Source organism: Nematolebias whitei, chromosome 12, assembly GCF_014905685.2.
Source record: "Nematolebias whitei isolate Nwh7 chromosome 12, NemWhi1, whole genome shotgun sequence".
In the NCBI taxonomy this organism is placed as follows: domain Eukaryota; kingdom Metazoa; phylum Chordata; class Actinopteri; order Cyprinodontiformes; family Rivulidae; genus Nematolebias; species Nematolebias whitei.
The window spans coordinates 46268146-46285952 of record NC_056509.1 but is presented as its reverse complement, the minus strand read 5'-3'; the positions used below and the strand labels follow the sequence as shown (position 1 = coordinate 46285952).

The 17807-nt window shown below is 41.9% G+C and overlaps 1 protein-coding gene across 1 annotated transcript in view; it reads right to left on the bottom strand.

Moving 5' to 3' along the window:
- Nucleotides 1–17807, bottom strand: part of galnt14 (UDP-N-acetyl-alpha-D-galactosamine:polypeptide N-acetylgalactosaminyltransferase 14 (GalNAc-T14)) — a gene marked incomplete in the record, with an annotated part of 258579 nt that overhangs the window by 25890 nt on the left and 214882 nt on the right. The window contains 3 exon segments of the mRNA XM_037685964.1: nt 1901–1984; nt 3804–3896; nt 12896–13022. Coding sequence (XP_037541892.1) covers nt 1901–1984; nt 3804–3896; nt 12896–13022 — 304 coding nt within the window.

Below are 17807 nucleotides of genomic sequence, written 5' to 3'. Positions count from 1 at the left end.
ATCATCCATCCATCATCCATCCATCCATCCATCCATCCATCCATCCAGCATTCATCCATCCATCCATCCATCCATCCATCCATCCATCCATCCATAAATCCATCCTTCCATCCATCCATCCATCCATAAATCCATTCATCCATCAATCAATCCATAAATCCAAAACGCAGGGAAACAAAAGTGTAAATGTTGAATTGGCGTTCACACAGTTTCAGATAATTCCAACGTGCATTTCCCAAAGTTTTAAATAAAACCACACAACATGTTTTTCTGTGGTTTCCAATTAAAACGCCTCATCTTTCATGAAGCTGCAGTCAGAGGGGATCTGACAGATTGTACAGCACAGATAAACCCTAGGAAAGAATTTACACTTTTTAAATATCTGTACATCTTGACTGAAGGCTGCATATTGAACAGACTCTGGGTAATAATTTTATTTCCCTTCAGATTGTGTCGATGCCTCACCTCATCAATATTCCTGAGGTTCATCAGATGAGTACCGAGGATTTTTTTCTGGAAAGTTTGATTTCTTGGCTGTGAAAGACTCTCTTTTTTTGGATGGAGCCCGTTTTCCACCAGTTCGATGTTTCCAGCTGGATTCTCTCTTTTTGTTTCTAAACACAACTCTGGAGTTTAACCAGCATTTCTGACCTTTTATGGTCCCACATCATGAGCAAAGAGGGGAAATAGAAAATACTCTCCATCTGTGCAAGTTGTGAGCATGATAGTTTGAAAATTAAGTGAAGCTCCAACTTCCTTCTTGGTGTGTGGATTCATGAAGGCATAAGAAAGACGTCTTTTGAAAACTGGGCTGCCACGTCAAAATTCAAGATGGCTACCACCATTTATGTAAGTATGTAAACCTTGTGAGCTGGATAACTTAAAAAATAAGCAATGTGGCGACTTCTACTTTGGTGTGCGGCTGAATCAAGATGTTAAAAATGTCACTTTTAAAAACTGAGTTGCCAAGTCAAAATCCAAGATGGCCACCACTAAACATATAAATGTAAACTGACCACACCTATCATTTTAGGAGACTATGCTTTCTAAGTTTTTATTGCTTAAAGTAAAGTTTTCTCAAATGATTCGGGTGGCCAAAGATTATTAATCCATGATGGTCAAGGCCACCACTGGCCACCCCCTGGCTCCTCCACTGCTCCTGGACATGAAAATGTCCAACTCCACTTGCCAGGCTCCGTCTCACTGCGCTGCCTCGAACAAATAAAAATAAAAACTACTTCTATTCTTCTGCAGTGCAACTCCTGCTCACTTGAATACTTTGCACCAAAAACATCAAGATTTACTCGTTCGATTGAAAACATCTACAAACATCTCTCAGCCACGGGGGACATCGGCGGACCGTTTAATATTTTAAGCACAGTGAGACGGACACGACGGACTATCTGTGATCGGGTCCAGGAGTTTACAGCTGGTTTTCTGTTCTGACACATTTCAAGTCTGCAGGAACGGAGTTTGAATCGTTTAAAAGAAAATCAATGAAGATGCTCGTTCCTCCTCCTGAACCACTGCTTCTCTTAACTGGCTTCAGTTATTCAAATTCACGACCCACAATTAACTCCTGTAAAACTGACTCTTGGATGTAGTTCTGGGTTTTAGTCGTGTTTCTTGCTTGTCTTGTCTGGGCTCCCCGTCCTCCTGACACTTTAATAACCTACAACCTCCTGCAGGCCTGCATCTTTTCATACAACGACTTGGTATCGACGCAGATGAGTCAGCAAAACGTTGTGAGCAAACGGTCGACAACAGCACCCAAAAAATACAAAAGAGGAAAAATATAATCTTTGCCTGACAAAGACCCAGATGGTAATAAAGAAAGAAAAATATCTCTTTTCAGTCTGCAAGCTCAGCACAAACTTTTCCTCCAAACACAAGTCCTCACCTCAGCTCCGGGTAGACGTTGTCCAAATACCACTTGAAGGATTTGCACTTGAGCTTCTGCCTCAGTTCCACTCTGCCTCGAATGCTGGCGAGACAAAAGGACAGCACAGAAGTGAGTCGAAACAGAACATCAGACCGCCACGTTACTAAACCCCTCCACAGGTGACCAGAAACAGAACATGGAGTTCAGTCTGAAACAGAAAAGACAAATGATGATGAGGATTCACTTGTTTCTAACAGATAATTTGACATTTATCAGTGTTTTGTGTTAAGATTGAGTGATTGTGAAGAGTTTATGTAAACCCTGTTGATCCCACTGGGTAAAAAACACAAAGCTTATGATTCATCATCGACACTCAAAACCACGAAGCAAGTTGCTTCTTTTTGATTCTGAGAAGAAAGTGGAAATATTTTTTAAAAAAGTCACAAAGTTGAGCTCTCATCAACCTCCATCTTATATTACAGATTTTATTGTTCCTCATTTTCCTAACAGAGCACTTCACTCTCAGACTGCAGGTTTACTTGTGGTTCCTAGAGTTTCCAAAGGCAGAACGGGAGGAAGATCTTTCAGTTCTCAGGCTCCTCTCTTGTGGAACCAGCTTCCAGTTTCTGTCTATGAGGCTGACACATTGTGCAGTTTTAAGACTTTCCTTTTTGATAAATCCTATAGTTAGGGTTGGCTTGTTATGCTGCTATAGGATTAGACTGAATAGTTTGTATTTGTAATTATTTCTGTCTTGAAATGTGCTTTTTTTTTTCTTTCCTCCTAGAGAGGAACCTGCTCACTTCCATCCTGGACCTGTCACTCTGTGTCTGTTTCTACTTCCTGTCCTCTCAAACCCAGCCGGTTGAAGAAAACGGACGCACGTTCTGAGTCTGGTTCTTCTGGAGGTTTCTTCCTGCTAAAGCGAGTTTTTTCTTTCCACTGTCTCCTTTGTGCTTGCTCAGGATGGGAGACTGTGATGAAGTGAAGATTCAACACAACCTGCTGCTTCCTTAGATAAATGTATAAGAATGTTTCTGTTCAGAGCCCTGAGATGATTTCTGTTGGAACTTGGTGCTATAGGAATAAACTGAACTGAATTAAACTGATGTAAATTAGAAAAGATGGAACGAGAAGACGTGAACCCCACTGCACTCTGACTGCTCCTTTCCTTTTATTTTTAATGTATCTGAGGGGTATATGAGTGCACTTTCACTGGATTAACTCCAAAATAACATGAAATATTTTATTTCAACCAGTTCCATGTTTGTTACACCCGCCGCTCACAGATCCTGTCTCAGTCCTTCACAATAAAAGTCTCAGACACACGTTTTCTTGAGCTTCAGACGTGTTTGAGGTTAGCACTCGGTGAAGGCATCAAAGTCTCGGACTGAAACGAGTTCTGGTGCAGAGGGAGAAATAAACCGCACCTCACACTGGTTTAAATGTGGGTTTTAATGGTAAATCCATTAAAAATGCACCTGCGATCCTCAGAAACAATAATAATAAAAAATGGAACAAACACAGTCAGGTTCACTTCCTATAGTTTAGTCTTAAAAGAAGACGTTGCAACTTTTTCTGTCTGTTATTTCCACTTTTAAAACTTAAAATTCGATGAATAATTTTCCTTAGTTTTATGTTTTCAGCGGCCCTCACTCAGTCATAAGTGTCTCGTTTATATCAATCCAGGGCAAACCAAACATCTTCATGCAAATCATCCCTCTAATGACACTCACCCTGCTGAAGTCGTTTTAAACCGACGCACCGAGCTCTAAACACTTGTGGTGGTGATTAAGCAAAATAGTTTGTGTTTCTGAGTCAATTCGTGCAAGTTACATGAACGTGATGCAGCACCGGGGGGGGAGCAGGTCTGTCCTGAATGTGAATCTGTGGCGTGCGTGGGAGTTTCATGTGTTCTTACTCTCCGTAGGATTTGCCTCGAGCCGCCGGGCGAGCGGAGTAGTAAAACAGACGGAAATCGTCCATCCACACCTCAGCTGTGCGTCGTGTGTTCCTGCAGACAAACACGCACACGGTTACAGTGAAACACACTGACTGCAGTTCCCTTTGATGTTTGCTCATACCCAAACTTTAAATCACAATCAGAGGTTGAGTTAATGGCAAACAAAACCGAGGAGTCATTAGGATGGAATAATCTGTGTTCGTGTCAGTTTCCCTGCAGAAAGAGTCTCGTTGGTGCAGCTGGACACATCAGAAGGAAACTCCGTGTCTGCAAACAAAACTTCATGTCTTGGATGCAGAAAAACTGGTCCATGCATTTGTCACGTCTAGACTGGACTATTACCACGGTTTATCATCTGGGTGTCCAAATACTTTTGTTAAAAGTCTTCAGCTGATCTAAATGTTGCTGTCAGAGTCTTAATGAGTTGACAGGAGAGATCATCTCTCTCCAGTTTTAGCTTCTCTCCATTAACTTCCTGTCAAATCCAGAACTGAATTCAAAATGTTCTAAACTACAAAACCCTCAACAACCTAGCTCCATCTTATATGGCAGATCTTATTGTTCCATATTTTCCCAACAGAGCACTTCACTCTGTAGATTGCAGACTTCTCAGACTGCAGGTTTACTTGTGGTTCCTAGAGTTTCTAAAAGCAGAACGGGAGGAACATCTTTCAGTTCTCGGGCTCCTCTCTTGTGGAACCAACTTCCAGTTTCTGTCCGTGAGGCTGACACATTGTCCAGTTTTATTCCTTTTGATAAATCCCATAGTTAAGGTCTGCTTGGTTATGCTGCTATAGGCTTAGACTGCTGGAGGACAAACTGACCACATTTCATCAAATGAATCTTTACAAACGAATATAAATGAATCATTTGTATTTCTAATTGTTTCTGTTTTTATACATGATTTTTGTCTTTCCTCCTAGAGATGGACCTGCTCGCCTCCTTTCTGGACCTGTCGTTCTGTGTATGTTCCTCCTTCTTGTGCTCTCAAACCCGATGGTCCTGAGCCTGGTTCTGCTGGAGGTTTCTTCCTGTTAAAATGGAGATTTTCCTTTCCACTGTCTCCTTTGAGCTTGCTCAGGATGGGAGACTGAGACGAAATGACTCAACACAATCTGCTGCTCCATTCCTTAGATAAGTAATGTTACTAATTTAATTTTAATATATGTGAATGTTTCTGTTCAGTGTCTTGAGACGACTTCTGTTGTGACTTGGCGCTATATGAACAAACTGAATTGAATTGTTTATCTGTGAAGATGGTGTTGTCACGTGTGGATAATTTTGTATTAACCATTTTGTTTGACACCACCGACGGGACTTGATTTGAACTTTATTCAAGTTCAAGTTCCTTTATTGTCCTTTGCATCACATGTGGTGCCTGAAGTGGAACCTACATCTGTTAAACATCAGAAAGACGTAACAAAAAGACAAGGATTAGTGGTTCTACTTTCAAAAATAAGATCCATGCTGCCTTGAAAGATGGGTGATTATGTAACTGCCGGGGTGCATGTGTGTACATTTGGCTGAGTGTTAGCAAAATGATCTCATGACCCAACGGACAGATGGATCAGATCACTGGATGCACATCTACAACTGTTAAAGTGTTGAGTCAACCGATATCAGGCTAACAGCTAATCAGAGAGCAAACATCTGATGACCAAAATGACGAGAACATTCATGAGCAGGTGGATAAATGACCACATTAGATGTTTTTACAGCCTTTCAGGTTTGCACGAGGACGTTAATTACACTGTCACTACTTTCTGACTGTGTGCACCGAAGCTGCTGAACGTATCCCGCCATAAATCTGATGTTTCCATTTTCTGCAGGTCTGATCCCTGAACAACAACTCCAGACTGTAACTGACGAGTGATTAAATAAGTAAAGTCAATGTGACGTTTTTTCTGTTAAGAAAAAATAACATTTAAGTCAATAAGTCGGTTATTTATCAGTGACTTTAGGATGAAACACCCAATATCGGCGGCAGGATATATTAGCAGCAGTTAGCACAGCAATATAAAAACTGTTTAGTGGTTCGAGGTCTTACAGCTCGGCTCTGGACAGATCGTGTTTGAACAGTCCAATGCAGATAAAAAGGCTTCACTTTCAAAGGTGGTCTAAGGTAAACGCCTGTATTCAGCTCAGTCCAAGCACAAACAGTCTGGTAGAGACCGAAAACAGCAACGAGTCTGAATGAGGCTTTGAGTGTGATCAGCACTCTGTCATCAGCAGTTTGGACTGTCTGGTTCTGGTGTTCATGGAAAAGGGGCTGCATGAGGAAGGATGATGGAAACAAATCAAAACAGACACCATCAGGCTTCTTCAGCCCTCCTACAGCTTTTAAACACACAATGCCTGCAACAAAAAACACCAACCTCAGGATGAACTCTGGACGACGGAATATATTTTAATCCCAGCAGCCACGGAGTCCCTTTTCCCAAAATAAGTCACTAATAATCATTGGCACTAGAAGCATTTGTAATGTGTGTGTGTGTGTGTGTGTGTGTGTGTGTGTGTGGGGGGGGGTTATTAAACATCTAGTTTTATCTATACAAGAAAACACTTGATTCAATAACTACAGTATTTTAGAGTTACTGGCACAACAAGAAGTAGCCTGACCAACAGCTCTCCTTGTGTGAATAGAGAATCCTCCCGCCACGTCAAAAAGTGCTGGAACTAACATAGCGCTAAGCTAGCTGTGTGCATTAGCTAAGATGCTACAGACGTAGCACTCAACTTCTCTTTCGAATCCTAACCCCTCACCCCCGTCAACAACTGCTAGCACTAATTTGGCGCTAAGCTAGCGTGCAAAACAGAGGTGTCTCTCCCTCCTCCCCCCGTGAGCGCCCTGCCAAGGGAGATGACCTCAAGGAAACACTGCATGCGGTGTAGTGAGCTGTTGGTGGTAATCAGGAAAACCTGGAGTAGATTTTTACTGGTTTGAGTTTAATGGATTCGTTCACGAAAGAATAGAAACAATGCTGGGTGAACTAATATTTCATGATAAATGTGTGTGTGGGAGGGTCCAAAAGGATACTTCTTAAATGTGTGTGGGGGGGGGGGGGGGGAGACACGTCCCTTTCACATATAATTGTTGTGACGACTATGCTAATAATGTATGTAAATAGTGTCAAACCTGCAGCTGCTGTACAGATTGTGATGTCCATGAGAGCTTTGGATGTTTTTCTTCATCACAATGAGATTTTCAGGTATAAAATAATCCTGTTTATACCTTCTGTAAATCATGTCCCTGCATCTGTGCCTCATCAGCTCGTTTCTGTTCAACTCACTGCACTTTATTCACCCACACTGCTCCAACAGAGGAGCCCATTTTCTCTGCCTCTCATCCATATTTACCCCTTTTGTCTCATTTTGGTTTTCCTCTCTGTAGTAATTAGCTATTAGCAGAGTTTCTGTGAGCTGTGAACGATCTCATTGAGTTGACAGAAACCCTCCATTATGAGCATTACCCACGCCGGCCGTGGCAGTTTAATGAAAGGGGGAACAGAGAGAGGACATGCGATGCTTTGTAGGCGTGCACACATAAATATGTGTCAGATGCTTTATGTTGGTGCCTCTCGCTGCGCACACACATTCACACAAACACACATCGGCAAACTGCGACAAAGAAGACAACCTTTGTCATCAAATTATCAAGCAACGATTTCTGTTGAGTGCGTCCATAATCCTGACTGCCAACTCTGAAGCATCCAGCTAATTAAGCAGCTGAGCAACACGAGCCGACAACAGCAGCTTTGTTTCAAAAAGTGCTGCTGATCACAAACTTCAGGCCGTCGGGATGCGACGAAAAGTCATCATCCTTGGCGCAGAACAGATGTTGCCTCGGTAACGACTGCAGGGAGCAAAATGAACAACTAAAGAGTCTGGCTAAATAAAAACATCTCAGCGGTGGTGTGAATTAGCCAGTTGACACAAAACAATAAGTTCTTATGAGCCGTTTGGATGAAGATTTGCTCCAAAGTGTCGTTCATCTGATGGAGAGCTTGTTCCGGGAACCGACCCGTCCGGCTCAGGATGTTGAGAGCTCGTCTCTGCCAATTAAAGCAGACAAACAACTCAACTCCCACACCGTGTACCGTTAATGCTCTGCTTACATACCGAGGTTAATGAATGGCTGCAGCGGTAAAAGAATAATCTCTTAGATAAATCATCAGTCTGTGGCATTTAGAGGGGCTCGTGACGAACGCTGTGATGGAGCGCTGCAATTAACTTCTTCTTCTTCTTGGTGTTCTTCTTGTTGTTATTGTTCTTGCTTTTTTTGTTGTTGTTCTTTTTGTTGTTATTGTTCTTGCTTTTTTGGTTGTTCTTTTTGTTGTTATTGTTCTTGCTTTTGTTGTTGTTGTTCTTTTTGTTGTTATTGTTCTTGCTTTTGTTGTTGTTGTTCTTTTTGTTGTTATTGTTCTTGCTTTTTTGGTTGTTGTTCTTTTTGTTGTTATTGTTCTTGCTTTTGCTGTTGTTGTTGCTTTTCTTCTTGTTGTTCTTGTTCTTACTTTTCTTCTTGTTGTTGCTTTTCTTGTTGTTGTTCTTGTTCTTGCTTTTCTTCTTGTTGTTATTTTTTGTTCTTGTTCTTGCATTTCTTGTTGATGTTGCTTTTCTCCTTGTTGTTCTTTTTTGTTCTTGTTCTTGCTTTTCTTGTTGATGTTGCTTTTATTCTTGTTCTTTTTGTTGTTATTGTTCTTGCTTTTTTGTCGTTGTTGATTTTCTTGTTGTTGTTGTTGTTCTTGCTTTTCTTGTTGTTGTTTTTCTTGTTGCTCTTGTTCTTGCTTTTCTTGTTGTTTTTGCTTTTCTTCTTGTTGATCTTGCGTTTCTTTTTATTGTTGCTTTTCTTGTTGTTGTTCTTCTTGTTGTTCTTGTTGCTTTTCTTGATGTTCTTGTTCTTTGTCTACGTCTTCGTTTACTTGGGATCTTTAGCCTTTATGACACAGTTTTCATCAAATCTGTTTTTATGACTGGAGTACATCACAGCAAAACCACTAAGTTTAAATCACAAACTTTAAACTTTTTAGGGGCCGAAGCAAAAGTGTCTGTTTACTTGTCTCGCAGGGACAGACTGCAGGCTGGACCCCAACTTGATGCCGTGGTTCTGTGGAAGTGCAACACCAAGGCCAGACTGACGTTGGGGTTTTGCTTCCACAGAGACACTGGACACCTGGAGAACTTTGTGAAACTGTGGGGATTTAAGAAGGTTTTATGCACCATTTCTGATCAGGGACCACTACAATACAACAAGCTCCTCGTGTAAATATTTTAATTTAAGCTTGTCCTGATCACATTTTTTTTAACAGTGTTGTGTTAACTTATTGTGTAAATAAAGTTTTGTTAATAATCAAAAAATCTTGTTCTTCTTCTTCTTGTTCTTCTTCTCCTCTCAGTTTGTTGTGAAGACTTTTTACAACATTTGCATTTCAAATCAGGCCTAGAAACATCACTTAAATTCTTGCAGTATTCCGAAAAAAATACTTCGAATTTTAGGGAATTTTCTTCCTATAAAGGTGGTCGCCTTTTTATGTAGTCAACGTTCAAACTATTTTTTTAATTGCTGTTTAAAAAACAATTTGTTTCATCTACTTTGTGTTATTTTAGCTGTTCATTGATTAAAACATTTCACTCGTTCAGGAGACGGGTGCTCTGAATTTTGGTTTTTAAAACTTTTACCTTCATTTACAAATTTTTTATCCGTAAAAAAACACAGAGATCTCTTTAATTCTTAAAAAAATAGTTCTCTTTGAAACTTGCATCAGCAAACTGGATTTATCCATGTTTCTTTTTGCTGCGTTTAGCTTTTAAATAGCCTTTTGCAGCTTTTAGCTATCCGTTTGTTACTAATAGCTTTTAACTTGAATTTAGCTACTTTAGCCAGTTTTAGCTAGCCTTGCAATAATTTCGATTAGCATTTTTATATTTTGAGCTAGTATTTTACTACTTTTGGATTTTAATCTTTTTTGTGACTTTAGGTTTTAGCTAGTCTTTTGCTACTTTTAGCTTCCAGCAAACATTTAGCCATATTTAGCTAGTATTTTTCTCGTCTTAGCTTTTAGTTAGCGGTTTGCTCTTTTCAGATTTTAGCTGGTGTTCTGTTTTTATTAGCTTTAACAACTCAGTTTTACCTTCTTCAACAAGCTTCAGCTCAGTCCTTCAGCCCTCAGCTGCTCACAGTTCAATCATTTGAAAAATATCAGTTTTTGCACCATGACGACAAGTTTGAGGCTTAATTTTCTGTTTCTGTCTGCCTGTCATTAATGCAGCCGTTAAGTGAGGGACGGACAAAGGTGTGTGGTTACCATGGTGACCACACTGAGCCACTGACAGCAGCTTTGATATTTGTTTTGATCTTGATTCTCTTTACACGTATACATCAAAATGTAGGCTGGTTTTTGTTCAGCTTGGATTTTTACGAGGCTAAATGAGAAGCAGCCGAGCTGGAAACCTCCAAAGTTTCTAAGAATTTTTTTATTTTTTATATTTTATTCATGGTGTACGAAGTAAAATCAGCTTGATGCTGCAATAAAATCTCATCGTAGCCTCGATTGCTGTGTCTAAACAAGATCAATGCACGTGTTGTGAGCACATTAGTCGTGTTAATGGATTACTGGGCTGCCTGTAAACACGCTTCTGTTTGAAAGAGCCACAGAGCGGCATACAGCTTATGCTAATGGGATAATATTGTGTTCGCAGCTCAAAGGCTCGCAGGCGGCTGTAAATCCACTTTAACAATGATGTGAGCCGAGTCTGACGGCTGTGACGCGCCGCTCAGAGTGGAGACGCTAAAGGTCCGTTTGCTCAGGGTGCAGCCGGTGAACCTGTGGTTCAGTCGGGAGTTACTGGTTAGCTCGACGGGTTTCCCACAACAGATTACAGGAAAACATCACGTTAGAGGTGTTTTTAGTCCCATTATGAACTGATTCACTGTTAGGGGAAACACCGAGAACAGGTTTTAGGTTTACTAACCCAGGACAGAACCAGAGACCACCATGACCAAAACCAGGGGAGGACATCAGAACCAGAGACTCTGCTGGATTATCATCAGCAGAACATGAATGCATGGTGCTAAAAATACAAAACATCTATGATTTATTGCAGTCCAAACAATCAGTTGTGATATTGATACTGCATTCCCTGATACTGTACGATGATACATTTTCAGTATACAGTTCATCGTTCATCGCGGGGGATCCGTACCCTGAAGACCCGCGAGAAGTGAAAAACCGTGACGTAGGGATAGCCCAAGTAGTAAGTTTTAGTTTATTTTTATATTATATATTTTCTGACAGTTATGTTTGATTTAAGCTGTTCTGGCTATGTAGCAATCTGTCCAGTAGGTGTTTTTATTTTTATTTTGTTTTGCCAAGACAGTTTTTGTAGAAGGGTAAAAACGTGCTCCATATGAGAAGCGATCAAAATTGATTCTTTTGTCCCTCACTGGTTGGGTGTGTAAATGAACAGTCTACCATTTTTAAACGCTGATTGGCTGAGGGGGTGGTGGGGGGAGCAGCGTGAGGAGGAGACGTGGGAAAAAGCGAACACAGACAGACGATTTAAATAAAAGAGACTAAAACTTTTCCAAAGTTTTATTGTTAGTTCGGGTGATTGAGGGGTTTTGTATAGCTGCGATAGGGAACGCAGCTGGACTTCACAGAGCCGTGCTGAGCTCACAACAGCAGCTGTGGTGAGACTGCTGCGCCGCGACGTCACACCGGTGTGGGAGTGAGACGCCGGCAAACCAGATGAGCGTCTCAGGTGAAGCTGCAAGGACTTCTGTCGCTGAGGGAACGTTGTGCAGACCGTCTGTGTTGAGGCTGCTGGATCCGTGCCACATAACGTCGAGAGGTGACACACACGGACACAGGAAGTACTTGGAGGTTGAGTGAGTACTCGCATCTTTTCGTCACCCATTGGAATTAACGGGTTACACTGTAATTGGCCCCACCGCTCCCGAGCGTGGTCCAGGCTGCAACGTGGGGGGTTCATCCACATACACTTGGTAATTTTTGAACAGATAAACAGCGCTGAATTTTATTTGGGGGTTTGCAGTTAATAGCACCAGCTGGTGTTGGTGCAAAAGTGGATCCACAAATTAATGAGTTCTTACAGCTGCACTGTAAAAATGTGATGGTTTGAATTGAAGAAGAAACTAAGCTCAACTGATCTCTCACTAATTTTATTTAATTTTTGTGTTGAATTTAGCTTTTTTTCCTCCGTCTTAATAAATTACAGAGTGATAAGATACATTATTTGATTATTTGGGTTATTTATATATATATATATATATATATATATATATATATATGCATTTTAAACCCTTCACACTCTTGGAAGATTTTAAACAATGTTTCTAAACTCTAGATGCACTTAAAGAGAACGGCATGTCATGATTTCAGCTTCCTGCCTCCTCTGCTCTTTGCAAGTGCTCTTGGCCACGCCCACTTCTCCGCTCTGCAAGGTGAACAGCTGATCAGCTGCAGCAGGAAGTTTATCCTGCAGCGTGTGCTGCACAAAGATGCATCAGGTGCTAAACATTTTAAAATAATATATTTTAAATAAAAATGCCATGCCGATCGTGCGGCTCATCCATCAATCAGCCAATTGTGAGTCATGCCTAATCTTATTCTGAAAAACTGCGATAGAGCAAGTCCACGATAAACAAACTGCAAATTAGCGAGGGGCTACTGTAATGTATTGTGCAGCCCCAGTGGAACTGAACACTTTTAAAACATATGAAATACAATGTTTATGTTGTCTGGTTGGAACACGATTAAGCATTTATTATCAAAACAGTTTTAAAATATAAATAAATCCTAATGGGATCACAGCAAGCACTGAACGTATCAAAACTCATCCAGAAATACTAAAACATTAAATACGTGATGTATAAATATAGTGCACAGAGATTAAACGGCTCCAAGATCAACACTGAATACAGACAGAAATGATTTAATTCATTTAATGGTGATCATTAATGAATTAGCAGCAGAAGCACAAGCCGGTCCTGTCCGTTCAGTCTTTGATGTTTGTGAAGGACAAAGTCTTACTTGATGTACGTGTTGGCGTTTCCCTCGGGGAAGACGTACGGGTGCTTCTTCCTGAAGACGTGACCGACCCGGCTGCAGGGGAGGATCTCCAAACTGCCGCCACACTGCCACACCCGGAACGAGATCTCTGCGCACAGAAACAAAGCTAACTAACTAACTAACTAACTATTATACAGCAACTATAATGGCCTGGACAAGCAAAGACCTTGTTATAACTTTGACCTTGATTTGTGACCTTGACCTTTACATGCCAGCCCATCTAGAGATGACGCATGTGTGTAAGAAGTTTCAATAATTCATCTGGAGTGGATCAGAAGTTATTGGTGGACAAGAGAACGTTTATGGACAGTCTGTTGGATATGTCCGTCTTTTCCCGGACGTATAAAAATCAACTCGTTGGGATTTTAAGGCGCTTTGTTGTTGTTTCTGCACTTGACTACGTGGGTCGGACCTCCATGAATATTTGAAGATCAGCTCAGAGATCTGGTGGTTTTCTTTAGTCTGTGTCATCATTTCACCAGTTTCCACAACCGGCTTTAAATCCCTTGCCTCTCTGTTCTGAACCCATCCAGAAAAGATTAACTAATTTCACTCAACCCCCCCCCCCCCCCCCCACACACACACACACACACACACAGCAGCTGTCTGCGAGAGACACTGATGCAGTTTCCCCAGAAGAACAAGAGCTCGGAAACTTCAGAAAGTTTTACTCCAAGAATGAGAGGAGAGGCGTGGAGGACGGGGAAATTAGAGCGTGGACCGGGTCTGATGGAGGGAGGGGGAGAGAAGGAGGGAGGGGGAGAGATTGAGGGAGGAGGGAGAGATGGAGGGAGGAGGGAGAGATGGAGGGAGCGATGAAACAGTAGACAGAACAAAGGCGAACAAGAGGAGTCAGCACGATGGGGAGATACAGACACAGAGCTTCGGAGACTGACGGAGACATGACAGAGAGCAAACGAGAGTGTGTGTGTGTCCTTGTTTATGCTACTTTGTAAGGACCATTTTCCCAACTTATACTACATTGTGAGGACCAACTGCTCCGTATGGGGCCCAAAGCCCGGGCCCCATAAGAAGAAAACCCATTGGTGGGTTAGGGGTTAGGTTTAAGACTAAGGTGTGAATTGAGGATGTGTTAGGGTGTCAGGGTTAGGTTTTAGAAATTAATGAAAAATGAATGGAAGTCAATGCAACGGCCCCATAAAGATAGTAAAACAGACCTGTGTGTGTGTGAGTGTGTGTGTGTTAGGGAGGAAACAAAGGCTAATAGTGTTTCACTGATGTGAGAGAGGCAGCAGCACAGCAGTCAGCAAGCTGCAACACTATTACCCCCCCCCCCCCCCCCCCACACACACACACACTCACACACACACACAGCTTCAGATGAGTGGAGGCCGGCGGCAGCAGGAGCGCCAGATGTTGCTGCTGGATGAGTGTCAGCTTCTTGACTTCTATCAGCCGAGGGAAAAGTTCACCTTCATTCATCTGCAGCTGAAGGACCTTTACTGTCCCGTCAGTGAACTCACCGTCTGAATCACTCGTCTCCTTATCGTTAATTTATGATCACGCAGCGAACGTCAGGTGATCCGTCCACGTCTCGTGGCCTCATAAACAACGTTTCATGCACATCTTGAAAGAGTGCGTTGGAAAATGTTAGAAATATGAAGAACAACTTCTTCACTTTAACACTTGAAGGATTATTTTATAAACGGCGGTTCATGAATGAATCATTTCATAAACTCGATCGCAGCGGTCATTATTTCTCAGCTTTCAGAGACGACAGAGCGAACAACAGAAAACTTTCAGTTTTTAATGAAACCTGATCATTTTAACGTTCCTGGATCTGTTTAATGTGAAGTTCACGCACTGACGCAGATGTTGCCTTATCTTTACACGTTCCTTCTTCTGATCAGTAAAATATTTTACTTCAGCTGATTTTCATCTCTATGAATCCTCTATTTATGTCTAAAACGTTTTGTCTTCTTTCTGAACGTGAACAGCTGCTTCATTTTGACCGACTTCATAACCAAAAGCTGATGATCCAACACAACTTCCTTTATTTATTATTAACAAAACCACAGATCTGAGCTGGTAATTACAGTTTACAATAAAAATCATCTCAGAGCCATGCACAGAAAAATTAATAATAAATAAATACATTTGAAGATGGTGTGAACTTTGTTAAATGATTTCACAAAAATCTGCAGAAGAAGCCAAAACCAAACCGCTAAAGCTAAAAGCTAAGAGTAACAAAATGCTAGCCAGTAGCCAAAATTATTCAAAAAACAGCTAAAACGTTTACAAACATTCAGCTCAGCTCACAAACTCCTTAGCTGACTTAATGTAATTAAAAAAGCTCTCGCTGCGTTAACCTCACTGCCAGTATGAACTCATTTCCCACAAAACGGACAGATCGTTTTAATGAGAGCTTTTGCTCAACTGACCTCGGAGTTTTTGAAACATCCGAACTCGCTACGTTGATAACTTCCTTTATCGAAAAGGAGTGTTCCTCCCAGACCCGTTCCCATGAAGAGAACACCACAAGAACCCTTTGTTTAATGGCATTCCTCTTCAGGAGATGGACAGTGACACCTTTGGTAAAACATTTCATGTTTTAAGTTTAATCCTAAATATGTCATGCCTGAATGTTTATTCATGAGAATGTGTGCTTTAAGTCATCTTTATTTAAGATAATACACTTGTCTTATTTTCTCTTTTCAAATGGAACTTTTAAGGCAGGGAAAAGGGACTCTAGGCCTTTATGGAACAACAAAGCCAAGAGTTAGGACCACCTCTTCTGAGAGGCGGACCGTCGCCTCTGTTCCACACAGACAGTAAGTTTCACTTCTTCTAGGAAAACTTTTGAGAAAAACACACGCCTTGAAGAGAGGCTCCGAAGCCAGCACGCTTCAACAGAGAACTGGAGAGAAGAAACCCAGCATCTGCACTTGACCTCTGAAAGGAGAGAAGCATCCTTTCTGCAGACGACTGAGCAGAGACGGGACAAAAGATACAGAAGTTACCCAGCAGAACCAGAACCAGGCATTAACCCGAGAGCTGTCTACCAGGCAACCATCACTCTGCAGAATGGTAAATCCCAGCTGACTGCCATATGGACCTTCGTCCCTCTAACGATGGCAGGTGAACTTTGAGGAGACTTCAGCCTCTCAGTCACCGGAACATCTGAGGCTGGTACCATTTAAGCAGCTGTCAGAACCATGCCCTGACCCTCTACATCCTGGTAGGAGAGACTTTTCAATGCCTTCCTGGTGAACCGACATCCCAACTTATCAGACAAACTTAGCTCATCTTAGACACAATTTGAACCACTTCACAAACAGAAACCAGTCCAAAATCTGCCTTTTAAGTTTCACGGATTCAACATCATTTGATATTCAGTTAACTTTTGTTATGCATAATTTTCATCATATATATCACAGATTATTATTTTTATAATAAAATACATGAAAATCAACTGAATTTGTGATTATCTTGGCATATCTGTGCGTATTAATTGATTAGATATTTTTAAACATGAGAAAATAATTCACGTTAAGTTTACATTGATTTAGGGTAAATAGACTGATCAGTCTATTTGTCTGGGATCAGCGGACACTGGGCCCGACACCGGGGACTCAACTCCGCCCTCGTCAGGTGCCAGAGAGACGGACGTGTCGGCCCTGTCATCAGATATTCTGCTCCATTAAATTATGATACTTCTGCGGTAATTAAATCTGAAATGAAAGCTGCCCCTCGCGGAGGATCTCGCCGGCGAACTTCAAGCAGTGAGGGAGGAAGTGGCGAACGGCATCATGGCGCTCCACACAGAACTGGACCGGGTCAGGCTGAGTGTTAAACAACAAGATGGGCTGAAAAAGAAATGTGAGGACGTGGAGGGACGCATGAGAAGGTGCAACGAGCACATTCTTGGCGTCCTTGAGACGCTGGAGTCAAGCTCCACCGCAGCGGTCGATAATCTGCTCACAGAGACGCCGCAGCTGGACGAGGTGCCGCTGATCCACCGTTCGCACCAGATGCCGGGCGGGAAGAATTCAGGTGAGCCGAGCATGTTTTTTTTTTTAAATGGAGTGTGTTATAAATTAAAAAAACAATAAAAAAAGACTTTGATCAAAATGCTGTAAGCCTTGTAGCTCCTCATGCTAACACCATTTAATAACTCTTTGCTGCCATACTGGCAGAAAAATAACATTCTAGCAGAATAGACCATCAGGCGGCAGTGGAAGTGCTACAGGAAGCTGCTGCTGCTGTTCGAGAATGAAAACAACAGAATTTTATCACTTTCTTAGAAATTGACCGGAGTTTTGTGTCTTGTCTAGGCTTCACTCGGTCGGCTCAGAAATCTTGATCGATTTGAACTTTTTCTCCAAACGGAGGACGTTTGAAATGTTATCTACAACAGGTAAGACATTAACTAGTAAAAACCTCTCCGCAATATCTCATTGTTAAAAGTCTGAACTGTCACTTTAACCCCGTCAGCTCTGGTTGCTGCTGTCAGTGTTTCCTGTTATGAGCTCTGAACATGTTCTCCTTCAGCCTCACCTCCTCCTGACACAAACACGGACCTCCTTCAGCCTCACCTCCTCCTGATACAAACACGGACCTCCTTCAGCCTCACCTCCTCCTGACACAAACACAGACCTCCTTCAACCTCCTCCTGACACAAACACGGACCTCCTTCAGCCTCACCTCCTCCTGACACAAACAAGGATCTCCTTCAGCCTCACGTCCTCCTGACACAAACACGGACCTCCTTCAGCCTCACCTCCTCCTGACACAAACACAGACCTCCTTCAGCCTCACCTCCTCCTGACACAAACATGGACCTCCTTAAGCCTCACCTCCTCCTGACACAAACAGGGACCTCCTTCAGCCTCACCTCCTCCTGACACAAACA